The sequence below is a fragment of the Hyaena hyaena genome, unplaced genomic scaffold (assembly GCF_003009895.1).
Source record: "Hyaena hyaena isolate Hyena2069 unplaced genomic scaffold, ASM300989v1 scaffold_87, whole genome shotgun sequence".
Taxonomy (NCBI): domain Eukaryota; kingdom Metazoa; phylum Chordata; class Mammalia; order Carnivora; family Hyaenidae; genus Hyaena; species Hyaena hyaena.
The window spans coordinates 1,533,488-1,555,159 of NW_024080718.1; the positions used below are offsets into that span (position 1 = coordinate 1,533,488).

The following is a 21,672-nucleotide window of genomic DNA, read 5'->3' on the forward strand; positions in this document are numbered from 1 at the left end:
GGTAGAACCCTTATTAAGTTGCTACTATAAGGTTTCCTGAAGGATGAGGAAAGGAGGGAAGGAAATAGGAAAAACAGTTGCACTTAAAGTATGTATGATATAGTCACATTTATGCATGTATATATGGTTAATAAAATATGTGTGTGACATTTTTCAAAAGCAATGGGGGCTAAGCCACAAGGCATTGAAAGATGAATAGCGTTAAGATCTCTTACAAGCCAGACACTCAGGGCAATACCTGGAACTGAACATAAAGTTGAGGGCAAGTGAGAGGTAAAAATTATTTGTATGGGACATACATTACAAACAAAAATGCACAAAAAGAAAACCGTTAAAGATTACACAGCTATTGCGTTGGCTCTTGATTTACACCTAAAGTCAAAGTACATGATTTTTAAAAATCTTTTGTATGGCAAAATTCCCCTTAAGGGATTTCTCCTAAGGGAGTTATCTAATATGGGAAATATAATTACAATTTAATTTTCACCTCGCTTTTAAGACCATGGTTTTAATAATACATGATTGAGACTCTAAAAAATGTTTGTTATACTGAAAGGAGGCCAAATATCTCAATAAAAGGAGACTATATACTGCTGCAACCGTGCCAGGGTTTTTTTACGTTTATGGATGCTGACCATGCCTTCCGCAATTTTATGCTATTCAAACTAGAAAAGATCAAAGAAATTCCATAGGTCTCCATGACATAGTACCAAGAGATACTATAATCCATTGAGTGCTATACTCTGGTCTATCATGATAAAAAAACAATAAATGCTTGAGAGGTGATCTTTGTCAAAAATGTCTGAAATACAAACATTGGTATAGTGTGATACTGTTTTCATAATTTTTGTTAATATTTTCTTCAGCCTCAATTTGGTTCACTCATTCAGCTAACATTTATTTTGTGTCTACTCAGTACTAAGTAGCTAAATCTTGTTCCTGCACCTTGCTTCATTTACAAGTGGTTGAGGGGCCCCTGGGCGGCTTAGTCGGTTCAATGTCCAACCTCAGCTTAGGGCATGAGCTCATGGTTTGTGGGTTTGAGCCCCACATTGGGCTCTGTGCAGACAACTTGGAGCCTGGAGCCTGCTTCAGATTCTGCCTCTCTCTCTGCCCCTCCCCGACTCATGCTCTGTTTTTCTCTCTCTCTCAAAAATAAGTAAACGTTAAAAAAATATTTTGAAAAACAAGTGGTTGAGAGGGGTAGGACTTGAGTGTTATTGCACAACTGACAGAATGATGTGTCAGCCTATAGGCCATGGACTATACTATGGATATGCTTATACCTTGATGGAATTTTTCTCATTTGGTTTTTGTCTTGGTTGTCCAGGGTCAAATTACAATATCTGTGCTGTACCATACCACTTTAACCAATTTCATCCCTGAAGTTCAGCTTTCTTCATGTGATGACATCTAATTTTTAATGCCTTAAGCCTGCCAGTGGTCAGAAGCAAAGCCACTGAGACTTTCAGATTGCAAAGACCATGTGTACCCATGGGTCTTGCTTGGTACAGGACCTCGGCTATATAGAATAGTTTGGTTTCACCTCTCTGAAGGTCTCAAAGAGCTGTTGATCAAGGGGTATTAAGTGGGTTAGAATGTAGGTAGGAATTTTCGGTAGAGAAAAGAGTGTCAGCCAGGTGTGAAAATCATCAGTAAATATTAGTAAGTGACCTAGAGATCCTATAAGTAATTCTATAACAAAGACTTTTGTGAGTGTGTCTTTCAAGACAAACACAAGGGTTATTTTTAAATCCTGGATTTCCAGAGTAACAGGAATGTTACGAGACATCCTTCTGGGAGCTTCGAATGCATTAGGAACAAAAGAATTCTCTCTTACAGACAATAAACAAAAAAATTGTAAACAGTAAGTTATAGTATATTAGAGTGTGATTAAATATATGAAAACGAAGAGCAGAACAATGAGGATTGAGTGTCAGCAAGTTTTCCCTGAAGGACTTTAGAAAGAACATCTAGTTATCACAGTATGCCTTGGTTTGATGTTGTTTGCTTCATGCCTCTTTGATGAAATTTATTAAAAAATTGTAATATGTTAGAGAATGTACAGTGTTTAATAAACTGCTTAAACTTTGCCATGTGTCTGCCACAAGGGCAAAACATCTTTTGTTGTATAAACAATTATTTTATTCTAAAATATTTGTGTTTAAAAACTTTCCTTAGTAATCTGTTCTGTTTCCAAATATATTTTTAAGATAGGTTGTCAGAAATTTAAATTGTAGTAGAGGAACTAAGTTTTGATGCATCCTAAAAAGGTGATGTAGACTGATGAAGAATCATCCATTTATGAAAACAAGGAAGCATTTTATTCAGATTGTAATAATTACAAGTATATAATAGCACAGCAATCTAAAGTCTATTCCGAAATGTAGAGAAGTTTCAGTCAAAGAAAAATATCAGGAGGAAAATGAGATAAGTAAAAGAATTTCAAGACAAGTCCCTCAGAAGAAGCAGTGTTCAATATTTTATCAGGTACATATATTTAAGAGAGAAATTGTTTGAAAATTGTGTTAGGTACTCAACTAAAGAGTGTAAGTAATAGTTCTACAGTCCCCAGTGATGCTGTGTAGTGAATAGACTGAATTCAGGACTGCAGCTGAACAGAACGTTATTTCACTTTCCGTCTGGGTTGCATGTCGCTGAGAATAGAATCTGTACTTCTTTGAATTTCCCCGTCCTGCATCCCTCCTGGCATTCTTAAGGTCAGTTAAGCACAGTAAATAATCTTCACTCAGCAAGCAACCCAAATCACCATCTTCCTGTTCGATGTAGCCAATAAATTCTGAGCAAACTCAACTCTCTGTGAAGCTTCCTAATGGATGCCTCACTGGACTGAAGAGCTTTTGGAAGCAAAATAAAATAATCATCTGAAGTTGAATGTTTTTAGATCAAGGTTACTAGGTCAACACTAAATTTAAAACCAGTTTGAGAGACATTTTTTAATGGCACTTAGAAATTATAGCCAAAGGTCAGGTTGTTACATGTGATGTTGCTCAGATCCTTTGATGCTAAAAGTCTACAACTGACTTATGTGTAAGATACACTTTTTAAAACATTAACTATGATTTAAAGTAGCAAGAGACAGTGTTCAGGCCAGGGAAAATAAAGTCCCCTTCTTCAGTTTTTTGGTTGAAATGGTTTGAGTTCAGTAATTTTATTGAACCTGAACAAAAAGTATTAATAGCTGCCTCCTCAAAGGGAAACAGAAGCTTGCCCCTGTCATTTCCTGCTTAGGAGTTTCTGAGATATTTTGAGATCGCAAGAAAACTGCGGATGAAATCCTTACCAATTAGAGATCTTGTGTGTTTGGAACTATTTAAAAATGCTGTGCAGGGCTCAAAGGAATTAGTAAAGCCCTCTGCAGTACATTATTAATCTCTAGAGAGAATAGATATCAGATGTTCACGTGGCCCAAAGGACACCTCAGTGTCCTTGGCAGTCTTTGGTCATCTTGTCCTTCAGTAGATTCAAATGCCCAACGTGATTATGATTGATAAGACTATGTGGTTTCTATAGAAGAAATTACTGATAATCAGTTTGAAGAAAGTCACTATTTTTGGTAGGAAAATAAACAATATATTAAATTTGATATTTGTAAAAAAAATTGCCTCAAGCAAAATAGTAAAACTTATTTGCCTCTTGAAAAAAATTTTCTTTGATTGACCTAGTGATAGGCATATCTTAACTAAGTGATGATCTTTTAATAAAGTCCAGTTTTGTTGTTAAATAATAAAATATGATACATTCTTTATTATTTCACTGAGCAAATATTTTTATGAGCAAAGTGTTGAAGATATAGCAACAAACAAATCAGTAAACTAAAAAGAGCAATCCCCAAGGTCTCACAGAGCTTAGGGAAAGAAGCAGACGTTAATCAAAAATTACCCATACAAATAAGTAATTACAAACCATGATACATGCTTTGAAGAGAAGGTATTGGGTGCCGTGAACATGTTTGGCAGGAGAACTTGACCTAGAGTTAAAGTTCTGGATTCGGGTCTTTAATCATATTTGTTGAGCACCTACTTTGTGCCAAAAGGCAAAACAGATTATCGTAGCCATTTATTCTCAGTTTGGTAGATTAAAAGACATTAGGAACAGTAGCAATAACTTAGAGATAAAAAAGATCCTAGAGATGGAATTTTATTTTAGTGTTTCTTCAAATATAGCTTCTGTTCAATATCCTAAGGAGCATTTTGAGTCATGCTGAAGATTTTTAGCATGTCTAAATATTTTCATATTACTCATTTTATTGTGAGAATCCCATTAGAAAATATTGTGAAATTTAGAACACTTTAGAAAACACAGAAAGGTGGAATCGGTGGGAAGGACCCCCAGTGTCCAAGTATGTTAACATAAATATCATTATGCTCTCCTGCTAGTCATCCAGCTACCATACCTTCCTTCCCCACCAGGCTGTATAAAGGGCAGTCTTTGATTAGGTGCTTCACTTCACATAGGCTTCTCAGCCCAACAGAGTTTGGCTTCTGTCCGTGCGTTGAAATGGCTCTTCCTAAAGGCCGCCAGATTTCCTAATTGTTAAATTCAGCAGTCTCCTCCCTGATCTTATTCGACTTGTCCTTTCTGTAGATGATGTCCCTGCTGACTGTCTTCCAACCGGAATCAATTTTCCCTTATCTGACACTGTCCTGGTTCCTGTGCTCCTCCTATTTCTTGAAATGCTCTCTTTTATTTTCCATCGCTGACTCTTATTCCTCAGTTCACCTTTTAAATACCTGTCTGGTTCTCCCGTTTTGCTTTTCTGCATATCCTCATCTACAACCTTTCTGTCTTCTGTGCTCTGATGACTTTCACATCTGTATCTTTAGCCAGGGTCTCACTTCTGAGCCCCCATTTCCCTCAGCCTCCCAGATAGTTCCACACTAAATGGATTTTCTTATTTTCCCTGAAAAACATGTATGACTAGCATGATCTAGCTAGTCATACAAGCAAGAAACCTAGTAGTAAGTTGGCCCTACTCTTCTCCTTCACTCCCCAGCGGGTACCACCCAAATCAGTGAATTGTGGTCTCTTAATCTCTTGATAAGTTCTCCCCGGCTCTCCAGTCCCATTGCAAATGCCTTCATTTAGAGCTTCATCACTTCTATTGCCACACAGCCTTCCATTTGATGTACCTGTTTTCATGATCTTATCCCCCATCCTGAGTCTGCTTCCAGAACCATCTTCCTAAAGTTCCAGCCTGCTCATGTTACTAAACGCTTCAGGTGGCCCAGTCATCATGCCATTCAACATGTTGCTGACATTCAAAATGCCACTGCCACTTAGAACTACACACAGGGTTACTTGACAAGATAAAAAAGCAAGGGAATCAATAACCAAAATAAAATTAATGCTTGAAAATGCACTTGAGCATTTTTTTGTCTTCATGAGTTTTTAGAGTCTGTAGAGCTATGCTACTTTTTTTATATCCTAAACCTCCTGTTTTTCAAGAGAAGCATTTTAAATATTATTTTTATTTGAGGTACTGCTTAATAAAGCTGAATGAAGCATGGGAGAATGTTTGCCAAAAGCAGTGGTTTTCTTTTTGTCCTAATTACTGATGAACCATTTTCTTGACTAGAATAGTTTGCCTCTTGAGACTCATTGCTTGTTTGCAGTAATAAAATTGTGTCATCAGCATGTAGGGGGATACTTGTCTTTATATTTGCAGTGGCAGGAGGGCAGAAATACAATACATTCTCACACTGTAAGGAATGATCAAAAATAGAGTTGAAAAGTGTTCTGTAAAGTTCTCCCCACCGAAGCTGCTCCAGGAAGAGACAGCCCTGGCCTGCCGCGGCGCTAACTCAGAGGGCACTGCAGATGTCCTGCTCTCATGCCATGAGTCCAGAACCACTTTGCATCAAGCCTGAGCCAGTTAAAACTGCTAAACCTTACATCAATTTTGGGTTTTATCAGTAAGGCAAAAAATCATATAATGGCGGTTAGTAGAAAAATTATGATGCCTGAAATCTGTTGCTTCTTCCCATAAAATATTAGATCAAGAGACCAAAATCTGCAGTTTATTAAAAAGAAATCTCAGCTTCTTGTTCAAGATGATAGACTGAGCATATATGTTTGTAACCCTTTCTCCCAGGAGAACCCTTTAAAGTGAGAGTAAGGAAAAGACGAAGAAAGAGGAGGAGGCATAAAAGGAGAAGAACCCCACTGCAAAGAGAATTGGAATAGGGGTGGGGGTGTCGAGCAGACCAGAAGTTTTAACCAATTTTTCCAAGAAAACAGTGGCTGGCAATTAATTACTGGGCATGATTGATTAAGGAAAGCAGCAGCCCAAAATACTTACAGGAGTTGTTGCCCAGATGCCCGGCAGAATTATGGAGAGGCTCAGAGTACAGAATTGTCAAGAGCCAAATGGAGGGCTGACAACAAGCTGTTTCCCTGAAAGTCTAAAGAGCACCTAGACCAGTTTTACAGCTTCCTCACTTTCATAGTTAGAACGGCAGATCATCAGTTACCCATGGGGGTTGGGGGAGGAGGATCCTGAGAGACTGCTCTCTAAAGATATTAAACAGCCTGTCTGGGAGTGTTGGGACTGCTAGTGAGGTGTCGTGCGCCAGAGTGAGCCATTCCCCAGACAGGTATTCAGGGAACTCTGGGACATACCCTCATCCCTCAGCAAACGACAACAGTGTCCCCAGAGGCCCCCAGAGGCCTTTCTGTTAAGCGCTAAGAGCTAATGAGGAAACAAACCCATGCTGTAGCTGAGAGTAGAGGGAGCCTGTGTCAGCGGTGTGGGACAAATGACCCAGACCTCCATTCTTAAATAGAAATGGTCCAACAAAGAAAACCCACAGCAAGAAAGACAAAAACCAAGAAAAAGAGAACAACTGTCTCAGACGACGCAGAGATATTTTAGAGAATAATAGAAAAACCAAAATTAAAACAATTCTCCAATTCATATTCTCAGAGGTATTTGAAATATTTCATTTATAAAATAAGAAGATGATGTTGTTTAAAAAAAAAAAAAGACCAAAAAACCCAAAACTAAAGACCAGGAATAATGTGAAAAAAATATGTTGCTAAAAGATACCTATGATGCAGCGTCACTCATGTGAATTTTTAGCATTTAAAACATTTTACATTGTTTGTAGTATAGACATATGTAGAAAATGAATCAAAGAAAGTGTGGGAATGGGACATAAGCAATCACCTCTGGGGCACCAGGAAGTGTAAGGGTGGGGGAGAAGGCTGGAGGCAGATCTGGCTGTAACTGTAACATTTTATTTTGTTGAAAAAAAGAGAAAAATCTGAAGCAAATACAGAAAAAATATTATCTGTTAAATTTGGGTAGTTAATATCTGTTAAACATGGATGCCTATCTATCCTACATGTTTTTGCATATGGTTGAAATATTCCTAATTAAAATTTGAAAATTAAAATATTGAATTATAGAGCAAATTTGTACACTTGTATAGGAAAGTCATGGTCCAAACAAAAAATGAAAGAAAACGTGGCATGCCTTTTAATTGTGATGCAGTATAAAAGAAGGGAAATGTGTTTGATTTAAGCAGCCTAGGGTTATGCCAGTTGTATCAGTGGAGAAGGTGGTCTAATCCCAGCACACCTTAGCTATGCAGTAGCAACATGTCTATAGCCCTAATAATACTAATGCTGTTTACTAGTTTTCAATTCTCAGAACCAATCTATAGAAAAGCATAGAAGACTTCATTAGGGCTGAACATTGGAATGGGGAGAAAATGGTAGAAGGAGGGTCAGGGTGCTAAGGCCATCTTAGCCATCTATAACCTAGAATTATAGAGCTGTGGGGATTGGTACATAGAGGAAAAATACAGATCTGTAAATGTCCAATGTGTCTCACCAAAACCGTGCTCAAATGTTTATCATTATTAAAACATCATCTAATAAGCCCAACTGGGATTTGTTGTGTTCAAACTGATTTTGCGTTTGAAGATACTAAAACATCTGTAATTACATTTCAGTGTAATAATTCTTGGTCATGGGTAGTTTCTGTTGTGTTCTGTTGACGGCTCATGTAGCTAACTTACTGAGGTTTCTTATTTTTATTTGGGGTGTGGGGGGAGATACAAGGAACGTGGCAGCTGTATAGCAATCCTTGTCAAATTAAGAGTAGAGGAAAGAGGACCACATTTTCTAGACATGGTGCAGATGGGGTTGGCTTCAACTTGTTCATAGTACATTGCTGGTTTTGACAACTTGTTTCAAAGATTTTTGAAAGGAAGGAGGAAAAGGATGGGATAGAGTGATGAGATAGTTTTTCTCAGGAGGCAGTTAGAATGAAACATTTACAGATCTGTCAATAGAACACCACTGTGGAAAGCTGCATCTCTATTCAGGGATGGGTTCAAGTAGACTCTGAGCAGCTCTAGTGAGCCACATTCTGAGTCAGAAGGAATAATTCCTTTTACTGCAGTCTTTAAAAAAATCCATTCTAGATGGTAGCAAGCGCCAAGGATCTACTATTCACAAACTGGATCACTTGTTCTTAGATTTGGGATATAAATGAACATATCATGGATGTGCTTCCTGTTATGCCAATACTATGAAGTTATGTCTGCAGATTAATGTGGCCTGATGGTTGGGTCACCCTGAAGCAGGACTGCCTGCAGTCGCCTTGGCTGATTTAGTTGTGGTACTTGTATTCATATGCTGTCTGGAGGCGAGAAGTCTTTGAGGGGAGAATCTATTTATTGAATAGAGGACATCCCTGATGATGACAGGCTAATATCTACAAAGTACAGTTTATACTTTTAGAAATAAAATGATAATACAGCCAAAAAACCTCATCAAATAGAAACAAAGGGATGTATCGGGGGTGGGGTGAACCAACTCTGTTTATACAGGTTTTTAAATGGCTGTTCTTTTAAAAAGAGCATGGAATGCATCCAAAACAAATAATGTTTTGTTAGATGAGAAGACCAAAAGGGAAATCCTAGAGAAAGGAGGATGGATGATCTTTCTTTAATGTCAAAACTGACATAAACACATCCCCGTCCCCCTTTTGCTCAAGATAATTTTCTCAACAAGACCCAGATTGCTTCAGCCTTGCCTATCACCCTTTGAAGCACTTTCCTTACTATTAGGAGTGGGGGCAGGGTTTCCTTTGAGGATTTTTGCAGCAGTGAAGAGTTGCTCCTTTAAATACTTTCACATGATGAGGGAATTTCGCTTTCAAAGTGCTGTCATCTCTGTGGCTTCTCTGCCATGAGACAATTTATTCTTGGGTAAAGGTCCTTCTTAGTTTGATTGTCAATAAGGACTTGCTTTTCTGATGGATTCTCCTTCTGTAGAGCTTTGCTTTTTCTGGGAGACCTAGAAAAAGCATTCAATGTTCTCCTGTGTTAACCTTATTGAACTTGGCCATGATTCTCTTTTGAAACGTGTTCCGGCACACTGGGTTATTTATAGTCTTTAACGTAGTTGCCCTTGTCAATCTCCACTAATGAAGATTTGAATGACATATCAAATATTCCATCCTGAAACCTGCATTTCTTCTACAGCGCAAAGAGACACTGAATTTTGGGGAGTTTTGGAAAAAAATTGTTTTTTGTTTGGTTGGGTTTTTAGCGTCTCTTCTGATGTTTAAACAATGCCGCAAGAAATAACTAAGACACTATTCAAGTGTCAGCAGTTTTCCTAGAAACACTGAAATCTTTGGAGAGCCCCTACCCCATGAGCTATACCTCATCCTTGTCTAATCTTGAATATAGTCTTCTGGAAAATTCTATAAATATTTAATTCATGGAGACAAGATGGATAGCTGTGTGGCTTAATAGCTCATTCATTCAAGGAAAGCAGTTCCTTTCCCTCTCCAAAGTCTTAAAAGGCAATGATTCACAGTTGTTAGGAAAGAATTCGAATTAAGGAACCCCAAACAGAATTGACAGCTTTCTCAATATTATTACATAAGGTGAGTTTCAAAGTATTTGTAGTTGTTTTAGATAAATGAATAAAAAGTTATCCATGTCCCAAACTAGGTTACAAATATATGTCATTACTCTTGGACTTTCTTTTGGAACAGTTTGGTTATTAGTGAGAGAGTCAGTATTGTTTAGGGTACATTCATTATCCACTGCAACCTCGAAGCTCCTAAGTGGCACAATGTTACCACCATCCAGTCCTAAAACCTGCAGCCTGCTTCCTGTTGGAGTATTGAAGTAAATGCTGTCTCGGCCTTTTATGGAGGAAGAAAGAAGACAGCCCTAGACTAAAGTCAGAGTACCCAGAGTCCAGCTTTGGCTTTGCCACTTAGGGCCTGCATACCATAGGCAGGTACCATGTCCTTCTGCCCCCTCTCCTTCTCCTCCCCACAAAAAATTCTGTTCAGTGAGTGACCTAGATGATCTTTATGGATATATCATCCTAAATTAATAATAAGCTTGCTGCACCTATAAAGAGAGGCTTAATTATGATGTTTGAGCCACACTGTATACCACTCCACTGACAAAACAGCATTCTTATTTCTTAAGGTAGCAGGTAAAAAAGGAATGTGATTATATTTTCTCTCTCCTGTGGGACTCTGTGATGTACCATAAATATTCATCTCATTTTCTTATTTGCACAGACTCTGCCTCCAAAGTGTTTACCACCTAGTCAGAGAGGAAAGCATGAAAACAAATAAGTAAAAAATCCAGTATAAGTAGAACAAGAGAAGTGTATATAAGATGAAGAGGTGGGACGCCTGAGTGGCTCAGTCAGTTAAGCATCCAACTTTGGCTCAGGTCATGATCTTACAGTTTGTGAGTTTAAGCCCCGCATCGGGCTCCGTGCTGTCAGCACATAGCCTGCTTCAGATCCTCTGTTTCCCTCTCTCTCTGCCCCTGCCCCACTCACGTGCCTCTCTCTCAAAAATAAGTAAACGTTAAAAAAATGAGGAGGTAATGTGGGAGGGGGAAATATATATATTTTATGTACATTTCGCCATACTTATTTCGAATTCTAGAAATAGGAAAATGTGTGTGTGCTGGGGGGTAGCTTTATGGTAAATTAACAACAACAACAAAATTCCTAACTCTTTATCTGTTTCCCACTGAATCAAATATGTCCCTCCATGATATTAGTTGCCATAAAACTGCCATTGAATGAGTTGTCTGTAACCTGGGAGGTTAAAAAATATAGAATGTTCTCTTCTTTCTATTCGTAGCTAAGTTATTTTCCAGTGTCTTCAAACATCGCCTTTAAACCTGTCATTGCTAGCTACTGAAACTTCTACCATTGAACAAGAAGACATATAGGTGTCAAGTAGTCATTATAAACCAAAAGCTATAGCCTAGAATATGTTTAGATTCTCTTTAGAATTTAGAAAATAGGGAGAGAAGTTTTTCTTAGGAATACTGGTGTTTGCTGGCATAATTGTTTTTTGAGGAGTAGTATCTTATATCTAGAAAGTTAAGATTTTTCTGGTGATTTGCAGCAATCTTGAACTCAAATCAAGGAACTGGAAAGTGTTGGTGCTGTTAAACCTAGCACCAACTGTGAAAGCTATACTGTTGCCTAGTGGGGGGTGGGGAGCGTGCGGGAGTTTCTTATAAAAACTTGGCCTGAGCCAGTTTGTTTTGTTTGACACTGGAAATCATATTGTTGAAGTCTGCATTCTGTTTTCTTTCAGTTGGTGTATTAACACAACGCACCATGTTTTTAAAGGGCTTCCTCCTTTCTGCAGGAATAAATTTGGCTTCTGAAAGAGAAAAAAAAAAAAATGTACCAGCAGTTCAGCAACATCGCACCTCTTCCATCATTTTGGGCTTTAGCTCAGTAACTCCAGACAAATTTTCTGGAAATATGTAAAAACAGACCTATAAGTATTGAACATAAAACCTGACTGTACACCCATAAACATTTGTACAATCTTATGGCCCTTATCGTTGAGTTTCTTAAAGCTGTGTGCATATTTTAAAAATCATGAGAATAAATGAAAATTGGAACAAGATGCTATTTGAGAGAAGATGTTCCCTAGAGATGCCTGAAGAACACTGCTTTCTGACTTTCTTCTAGGAAGTGAGCAAGCCGCTTGCCCCATAAAATAGGTAGAAGCTGTGATTTCCAGATACCCCCGTCCCGAGAAATTAGATAAAGATGGAAACTGTGGAATACTCATTTTTTAAATATTTTAACCATACAAAGTACTAAAAAAGCATGCTTCCTAAAGAGGCATGGAATAGTCGAAAAGTTAACAGCCAGAACAATTGGATGGTGTTTTGGAAAATGTCACACCGTAAGACCCATCGTGAGTGCTCCGTGACTCTGAAGAAGAGAGATAAGACAAAGTGCAAGAGACAGCTTTATAAATTCAGGAGGGCCCTAAGAAACTCTGGATGGGCTAAGAATGCTTCTTGAAACACAAAATCCCAATTCAACTATAATCTGAATGTGAGGAAAAGGTTATTCTTAAAAAATCGTTGCACTCTTATGAAATATATTATCCTTCAGCTTTTGACCTTTTTTATTTCCAGGTTGAAAAAGTTAAGCATGATTCATGTACTAGAGATTGTCCTTTTTTTTTGCACAGTAATTCTTTAAAACTGTATTCTAACCCAAGGCTGTATATCTCTCCTCTCTGTTTTGCTCTCGTGTTGCTCTGCCCCAGGTTGGCCTTCATTCCACGATGTGATCAGTTCTGATGCAATCACGTTCACAGATGACTTTTCCTACGGGATGCACAGGGTGGAAACCAGCTGCTCTCAGGTCAGTAACCCCACCTGACACCCAATATGCTGCTCACTCTGCATTGCAAACATGTTCAGGACACCTGGCTGAGCTAAACATAGCAACTAGGGCCAAGTGACTGATTACAAAAAAGGGACAGGGCAGGGAGTGCAATGAAGTCTCTATAATGCCTTAATAATATCTCAGTCTTCAGGTGTTCAGCAAGTCCAATTAAAATGGCAGTCATTGGCTCCAACACTATTTAAAAAAACCCCAAAACATTGGTAGGAAAAATCGTCTTCAGTTGCCTCAGTGCAGCAGGGAATGGGCTACTCTTAGGGCACAGGAAGATTTCACCATGTGGCTTTATATAATCTAATGTTCGGTAATACCCCTCTCCCTGCAGTTCTGTCCACCAATTGTTCCATTGGAATACCTCTAATGGTAATGATACAAACGTGGTCAGTAAAGACCCCAGAAACAGCTTTCCCTGTGTGGGTGAGAGGTGAGGGTTTGGGGAATGGCAGTGGAAAGAGGAAGCCAGAGGAAGAATGCGCGATAAGGTAACGTCTTCCCTACTTCTCCTGGTAGACAGACCTCTCTTCTTTTCCAAGAATGTTCTCATTAGTTCCTGTCACTCTTCTCTACCCAGATTAAGGGAGAAAATGAGCATGGGTTGAGGAGGCAAAAATAGTTAATCTCTCACAATCAAGGGACCTGAACTCGTAGAGCATTTTGTATTAAAACCCAGAGACACAGCCAGGACCTTCTGTACACAGAATAGGAGCGACTGCCCATTCTACTCTAGAGTAGAAAGTACTGCTCTAGTCTGCTTTAAATAAGTCAGGTATAAAGTCTGAGTATTGTGGCACTGAAATTCATTGATATTACTGAGTATTTTGTTGGGAGATGTCTGTTGTCAGTATCAGAGGTAAAGGGGGCACCGTCAGGCACCTGAAATAGCAAAGTGATTGCCATGTGGGCCTCCCTCGACATTCTTCTACCTGCCCTTTAACCCCCTTCATCAAGCACAAGGGTTTTAGGGAGTAGGTGGCATATTTACTACCAAGTAGGGAGGGAGACTGGCTAGAACCTAACCATCTGATGAATTTGTACTTTCTTTTAAAAAAAAAATAATAAAGCTGGCAACTTTACTGTCTTCTAACCATGAAGACCACTCTCTCCCTTGAAAAGCAGACTTCATATTTTATCTAAGTCATATTTTCAGTTCACTCTTATTTCTAAGATGTAAGTCTCTGAGGAAGATAGTGGAACTTTCTCATCCTGGGTCTCATCCCCAGAGATTCTAAATTAGGTGGCATGTGCGAGGCCTGAATACCAGCATTTGTAAAAGCTGCTCTGGTTGATGCTCACAATAACCTTGTGAGGTAGATACTGTTATTCTTTCTCATGTTTGGGATTGAGAAAACTGAGGCACAAAGAGGGCAGTTACGCTTGTATAAATCGACATAGATTTAAGTGGCAGAACTGAGACTCAAATTTGGGCATCTAGCTCCAGGGCTCTACGGTGCTTAGACAGGCAGGCAGGGAGGTAGGTATACAGATAGGCCAGAAAGAGTCACATTAAAAAAAAATTCTATGATCTCCAGCAGTTAGTTTAATTCAATTCATTTTGCATTCAATTGAATTTTAATTGATGTTTTTATAACAGCCACAAAAACTAGTTATGATGATTTCTTCAGGATTCTAAAATACTTGACAAAAAAGGAACTGGATAGGATGGTACCTAGTAATGTATAGCTTAGGCACGTAGCACTTAATAAACCTCTCATAAGACTAACTTTTTTTTTTTTTTAAGCTACCTTAAAGGCTGTGACATGACTGCTACTCTCCTTTTTACTCAGAACCCACTTTCAAACATTGGGTCCTATGAAAACCAAATAGAAAAGGCACAGAAAAAGTGAGGCATAAGATAACAACTTGCCTTATGCCCTATTCTCTAATGTCTCTGTGACTAATTCTTAAAAATTCACAGTTAGAAAAACTTCCTCCTTTCTCTGTGCCAACCACAGAGATAATATTAGTAGTGGTCAAGAAAAAAACATTATGAAGGTGTTCTACAGTGACCAAAGACAAATGAAACCTACAAACTTCCCCAATCATGTAACAGTAATAAAAAATGTTAAGCTAAAGCAGGCACACCTCCCAACCCTTCAGTCAAAGGCTAGGTAAGTGTTACTGTAGCTTTGGGTCATTTCCTAATGGGTGAGGATCTGACACTGAGCTCTTCCTTTCGGATTCTTTTCCCATCACCTGTACTTCTCATATTTGGAAAGCGTTTGACTCGTAAATAAAAGTCTTAATTTAAAAGGAAGAGGGAGGGAAATTTGTTCTAGTAAGGCATGTGTAAAACTACACGCTTTGAGAAGTTAAGTTTCACGGAGAAAATAATCAGCTTCCAGCCCTAAAGAATTCTGTGTTTGCTATGTTTGCCAGATTCTTCTCCAAGTGGGCAGAGTGGGGGATGTCTGCCTCGTGAGTATAGTAATAGCTCACTGAATTAAAGCATTGGCCCTTAATTCTCACCTGAGTCCTTAGGATTCTTCTTCTTCTTGCTTTTGTTTTTAAAAATTGTGATATGGATCACGCTAGGCAGTGAATTAGGCCTCACTTATGGGTAGGAATCATAAACATGTTGGGAGCCGTGACTTATCACCTCTTTCGACCACACTGTAGTTTTCCCGTGTGTCCTGTGACTTCTTTGGTAATAATATCTTGGTAAGATTTTACTGGGAAAGTTAAGATTGATTTAGTACTGTCATCACTTTTCAGAGAAACATTGCAACCAGGTCCTTCTAAAAAAATTTACTGCGTAAGAAACCTAGCACACTGCTCTTGATCTTTAAGTTACCAGAGCAGAAAATCAGCAAGGGTGGTAGAGATTCTTCTGTGCCCTCCATTAGGATTCCTGCTGGTGAAGGAAATAGTTGCCTGGTTACATTCTGATTTTTGTGGCAACCATATTTGTTTTCTTTTACTATTCTACCTACTAAATTGAGGAATTGTATCCTAGTTATCTCTTTCAAAGAGGGTCTTTATCTTAAATCTGCACGTTTTAGTGGGCATGTGTCTCTTCTTCCTTGCTGTGGCAATTTCCAGAAAATTTTCAGCTCTAAAGAATTTTTAAAAATGTTATTGAATTTACATTTTTCAGCTAGTGATATAATACATTGTGTCTATCCCAGTTTCACTGACTACTATGAATAATTGTTTGACTGCTTCTTCCTCTTCCTCCACCGCCAGCCTGTTAAGCAATACTTTGTCAGGAGTTTAAATTCAGTGCAAAGAGGTAAGAGTTGCATGGTGTGAGCTGCAGTTCAGAGAAGTTAAGTCCCTTCTCGTAACACTTGGGGAATTCTCCCTTCTTTAGACCAAAATTCTACCTCTGCAGCAAATGGGAGACCAGAAAATCACTTAACTTTTCATAATCCTCTTTAAGGAAGCCATCAGATTCCCGGAGTTTACCTAAGTTGGAGTCCATTTACGACTGCTGCTATTACTGCTGGAATCTATGGTAGACTCCCTTAAATTTGTTTTCGATCATCATTAATTTGTTCTAAGGCAGCCACATCAGCAGAAAGGTAAATATCCACCAATACAGAGTAGTTTTCAAAAGTTAAGCAGTTTTTGGTAAAACCCCAAACCTTATTAATCTTTTGCAGATGACAACTCATATATTGCTGATGATTAAAGATACCCATGTGTTACAATAGGGTTTCAGACTCACAGCCCATCTCTCTTTTTCTTGATCTTTCAGTAAAATCATAATGCTAAACTGGTGACTTCACAATCATTTCCTTGGCAAAAGATTAATATCACAAGCACAGAGGAAAAGAGCCCTACTTACACACAAGTGTCTTCAATAACGGTTGGAGAAAACAGGATACTACTGGCAAAGTAAATTGCTTTTCTTCTTAAACTCTTTTCTCCTTCTCATCCTGCCCCATGTGCCCAAGTGTAAAAGCCCTGCTTTGAAACTGCTTCATCTTGTAGATCAAACACTTAAGAGAAAATGACAATAATAAAGGGCCAGACATCCTAGGAATAGCTAGGAGAAAACCCTCGCGGACACTTGGAAATACATCAGGGTGCAAATATGTAACTGTGTTGAATGCACTATTTGTATTTCTTATGCACACGTTTGAGAGTTGCAGTCAGATTTTAAGGAATTATGTTAAATTTGATGTTGGCTCTGTGTGTGTCGGGCGGGGGGGGGGAGTCCCCTTTGCCTTGGCTCTCCCCAGCTTCTTTAGTGGCCAGCTTTTCAGAGTGGGAGGCTTAGGTGATAAAGGATTCCTTTGGAAATTTAAAATTTTTCTTTTGAACGGTTATCTTGTCATTGTTGTTGTTTTTTCAGAACGAGAGCTAGAATATTCCATTGTAGTTTGTATTTTACCCATAAAACAAATGCATAACCATTTTAAAACAACTTTCAAAACGCACACTCGAGATTTTGCCCTGAAATAAATCATTAACAGCAGGTTTCAGAGATTTCTTCATTGGGCAGCCAGTTTGTTTCAGTTACAACCAGGTGTGCTGAGATCCCAACACATTGCCAGTTGGCTGGGGCTGGGGAGGCAGAGCTCGAAGGCAGCTAAAGAAACAATGCATCACTGACAACTTCCATTCATCATCTCAGCCTTGGCCAGGGGTAGAAGCTGGAAAGAATGGGCTCCATGTGCGTTCCCCTCCGGGAGGAACCTTCGGGGCTCAGGCACTTTTGAAAGAAACCGGCTAATCCTGTTTTACGGGAGACTGGGAGTACCTGGGAGAGAGTGGAAATGGCGCTGTGTGGGTAGGCTTCCCGCGGACAGATGGCTCTGTGAAGCAGGCAGCTACGTCGTGGTACAGGTATAACCCAACACCCGGCCATGTTTGGAAATTCCGCTCCTCCCTCCATTATCCAAGCCCGATGTGATCTTCCAGGACACTTTGTGGCAAGCATGATGGAGCTCTCACTGTGGTATTTAGGGGACTCACACCTTTTCCGAGGGTTTCCCTTCCCCAACCCATCGCATTGTTGGCAAAGGATTCTTGTTGCCTTTCTCTAACTGTAAGTCCTCTTCCTCACCCCTCTCCCTCTTCATTTTGGATTAAGGACATCTAGAATCTGTGTTTTGCTTTCTGTGTAACCAAGACACCAGTTCCAGAGTTAGCAGAGGAAACTACAGACCAATGGCCAACTCATTTCAATAGATTCAGTGGATTTTTTCAAGGTGATCTGGGAAATGAAGACCATATAAATACCTTCAAGTCTACCCTTATCATGCTTTATTTTTAAAGGTAAATCGAACCGTTTTCTAAATATGTCTGAGAGAGGATTAATAAAGGTAATGTCATTTATTTTGCCAGAGAGCTGTAGTCTCTCGTTAAAAAAACACAAAACGAAACCCCAATGGAGGCTTTTATGTGAAAAGTCCACCTCTCAGATGCCAGGTGATCAAAGTGGCAGAGCTGCACGTGAGATCAATAATTGTGCACACGTACTGGTCACCGAGAGCACTCTTTCCTTCTGGCCTGCACACTGACTGCTTTGGCAGGCAGAAATAAGGGTTTTCCTGTGTCCGTTGGGTAAGCATCTGTATTTTTACTGGTGCATCTTAGCTGTTGATGCCTGAAAATTTGGCCTCAATTGTTTATAGAAAGGAAAAGCAATCTGAGCTGTCAGCCTTGATATTACCTAAACCTGCGTAGAATGTGGTAAAAGAGTGCAAGATTTGTTTTTTAGGCCTGTTTCATATTTTCCAGGCAATAGATCAGATCAGTTCAGGGTTCATTTTTAGTTCTTTAATAAGCTGACACAGTATGTTGGCAGTAAAATAAGAATGCACTTTTAACATGGAGGTGCCGTATAGTCAGGGTTGCTGTTTGTGCAATTTATTAATAACTAGAGAACCCCTGAGAAGTGAGTGTAGCACTCTTAGTAGGGAAACTGAGATACTAGTTCTTTCCGTTGTAATGAGCAGCATCCTTCACTTCTCTCTCATCATTTCCATTGGGTCCATGAGCCCAATTCCAGTGTCAATTCCTCCTTTCTTTCCCTATAGTCTATAAGTGTTTTACCCACCAAACAAACGCAGTGAGAAGAATTAATAAATCATCTTACAGGCCTTTTCTCTCCTGTTCTTCCCTAAATCTTGACTCTTCCATCTGCCTTAAATGCTCCTTGAGATACCCACTGCCTCACTTCCTTTGGCTTCCTATTCCAGAGTATTCCAGAGTACCCCAGGAAAGCGGCCCCGCACAGTCGTGCCTGCAACATCAGCACCCAACCCTGACACTTCATATCCTTTTCTTTATTTTTCCCCCTCTCCTCAGCATTTATTTCCACCGATCACTCTTGACAGTCAGCTTATTTCTTTGTGTATTACCTGTCTCTCCCACTAGAATGTAAGCTCTACGAGGCCAAGGATTGTTGCGTGTATCAGTATCAACTGATACAGTTGTTGCCTGTATCTTCAGTGTCTGAGACAGTGCCTGGCATGTAGCAGGTGCTCCATAAGTATTTGTTAAAGGAATGAATGGAAGTCATTTGCCTCAGGTTTTAGCTTCCTAGATTACATGACAAATGATGTGTTTCCATAGCCTGTTTGAATACGATGCACTAACATCTCCATATCCCTCACTCTTTACTCTGCTGAGAAAGGGAGAGGGATGGATAAGTGTGACATATCTTATCTCCTGGAGCCATACCCTGCATCTGATTGGTTGGCGCAGACCAATCCAATCTCTGGGCTGGATTTCTCTCGCCAGTCATCCCTCTTGCTTCTGTCTGGATTCTGGGCCTCTTCTCCTTCTCGAGTTTTTGGGTAGTCTGTAGCATGGATTTGAGCATATTCCTTTTCCACATAAGAGAGTTCACGTGGGTAAAGAAGCCAGAGGCACTCCACCTACTGGAAGCCAAAAGGAAACGATCGTGCTGGAGAGTGACATTTCTATTTGCCGTACTTGCAGTCCTGGTGACCATGACATAAATCTGCGGAGCCTTGCCATTGCTTTGCTGGGTTCCAAGAACATCCAGTGCTTGTCTGATGTTAAGTTTTACTGCCCATGAAAGCAAACATCACCTCTGTCATGGCCAGTTACACAGTATCTTTTACAGTGGACTTCTGCATATCTGAAACCCACCCATCCAAAGCCAAAAGTAATGCCGGGGAGTGGGTAGGGGGAGAGCGCGAGATTTTCTTCTGCCATGTTTCTTACAAGGGGAAATCAAAGGTCAACTCAATTCATAAAATTACCGCAGTCCTTTTTTCAGCTGGCTGAGAGACTTCATAGATCAAAAAATACAGTGGCTCCGAAATGATTTCTGATATGCACAGTTCTGGTGTTTTTTATTCTCAGCATGTGGTGAGGCGCCTGCCAGAAACCATCTTTGCGGCTATTGACAGGCGGGTTAGAAATCATCCATGATGGTTTCCATCGTTTCTCCACAGGCCGGTCATCCATTTAAACGGCCGAATGTGAGCTCCTCTCAAAGCCCGCTTTGTGCGCCCTCTCCCTTACCATTTCGCTCTTCTCTTTCAGTGTGGGGCTCACCTCGGGCACATTTTTGATGACGGACCTCGTCCAACCGGCAAAAGATACTGCATAAATTCGGCCTCCTTGTCGTTCACGCCAGCAGAGAGCCGCGGTGGCGCCGAGGGAGGCCCTGGGCCAGCTGGCCCAGCCCAGGCAGGCCACGCGGAGCTGTAGGGGCCCGGAGGGCCATGGAAACAAGTGCACTTAATGCACAGCTGGTTAAAAAAAATACTCAGAATTGTCTTAGATATATTTTTTCAAAAAAAAAAAAAAATAGAAGGGCAGTTTTGTGCTATCAATATTTTTCTTCTTTTGTTTAAACAGAGGCCCTGGCCACCAATGTATTTTGCTATTGACTAGATCCAGAACTGTTTATAACTTCAGCGAACGGAGATAGCTGTGGGAACCGTCTTCACAAGCCACTTGAGTACCATTTGGCATTCTTTTCTTTGAGCACATAGCTTCTTTTGAGATTCCCTCCCCCTCCCCCTACCCTTTGCTTATGAGGCAGGTGGAAGGTGCTTGGTCTCCTAATGTGAAGCTCAAGATCTCTGCAGTGGAGAGGGCACAGGGCTCGGGGACCGGGTGCTCAAGGCCGCAAGATGCAGGGCCTTGAGACACTTGTGCGGGCCCACCTGAGATAAGGGTGGACTGACGCCTGAGACTTCTCAGCCCTGTGGAAAGTTTGAGCTAAGGTCGTTTATTCTCACTAAATGGGTGTGAAGGTCTAAAGTCTTTCCTTATGTTAAATTGTTGCCAGATCCGAGGGGGTGCACTGAGTGTTGTGGCAGAGAGTAAACATTACCTCATGGTTAGGCCTTTATTTTATTTTATTTTCCATTGAAAACATTGGAATGTAAGACAACTGTAAAGTGCTGAGCCCCATGTTGTTAAAAATCCACAAAGAAGAACACCTGTCATTGCCTTTTAGAAGTCCGTCCCTCTGCTGCAGCTGGAAGGGCATTTTGGTGAATTCCACTGTGTAAAATAAAATATTGGGGACAGTACACTTCATCAAGGCAGCGGAAGTAAGAGAGCAGAGAGGACCAAGGAGGAAGTCCTGGTTATTAAAGTACCCAGTGTCGAGCAGAAAAGCTGGTGCCATACTGCAAGTAACAGAGCTCAGGGTGGGTGGGGGGGGGGGGAGGGGACCTTGTACACAGAGGATCAGGTGACCTCTGGAAGGATACTAAGGGTTAAAACAGGAAGAACTAGGCGCTCAAGTCCCACCCTTGACACTACTCCGCTGCATGACAAGGGACAGGCCATTCAGCCTCTCCATGCCTCCTCTTCATATGTAAACTGGGACTCATAATATTTATAAGATAATGGGCACTCTCAGGGCACAATTACTATATTGCTGTACAGTTAAAGATCAGTGTTGTAAAATTAAACTGATCTGGTTCTAATTGCCTCAAAGGCTGAAGCCCAAGCATTTGAAATGGGAAGAAGTGGAGAGAAGGTGGA

The 21,672-nt window shown here is 40.1% G+C and overlaps 1 protein-coding gene across 1 annotated transcript in view; it reads left to right on the forward strand.

Annotated features, from left to right (window-relative positions):
* MSRB3 (methionine sulfoxide reductase B3) overlaps nucleotides 1-21,318 on the forward strand; it is a 162,353-nt gene extending 141,035 nt beyond the window's left edge. The window contains exons 6-7 of the mRNA XM_039234285.1: nucleotides 12,605-12,702; nucleotides 20,212-21,318. Coding sequence (XP_039090216.1) covers nucleotides 12,605-12,702; nucleotides 20,212-20,379 — 266 coding nt within the window. The 3' untranslated portion in view covers nucleotides 20,380-21,318. The remainder of the gene's footprint in view (nucleotides 1-12,604; nucleotides 12,703-20,211) is intronic.
* The last annotated feature ends 354 nt before the right edge of the window (nucleotides 21,319-21,672 follow it).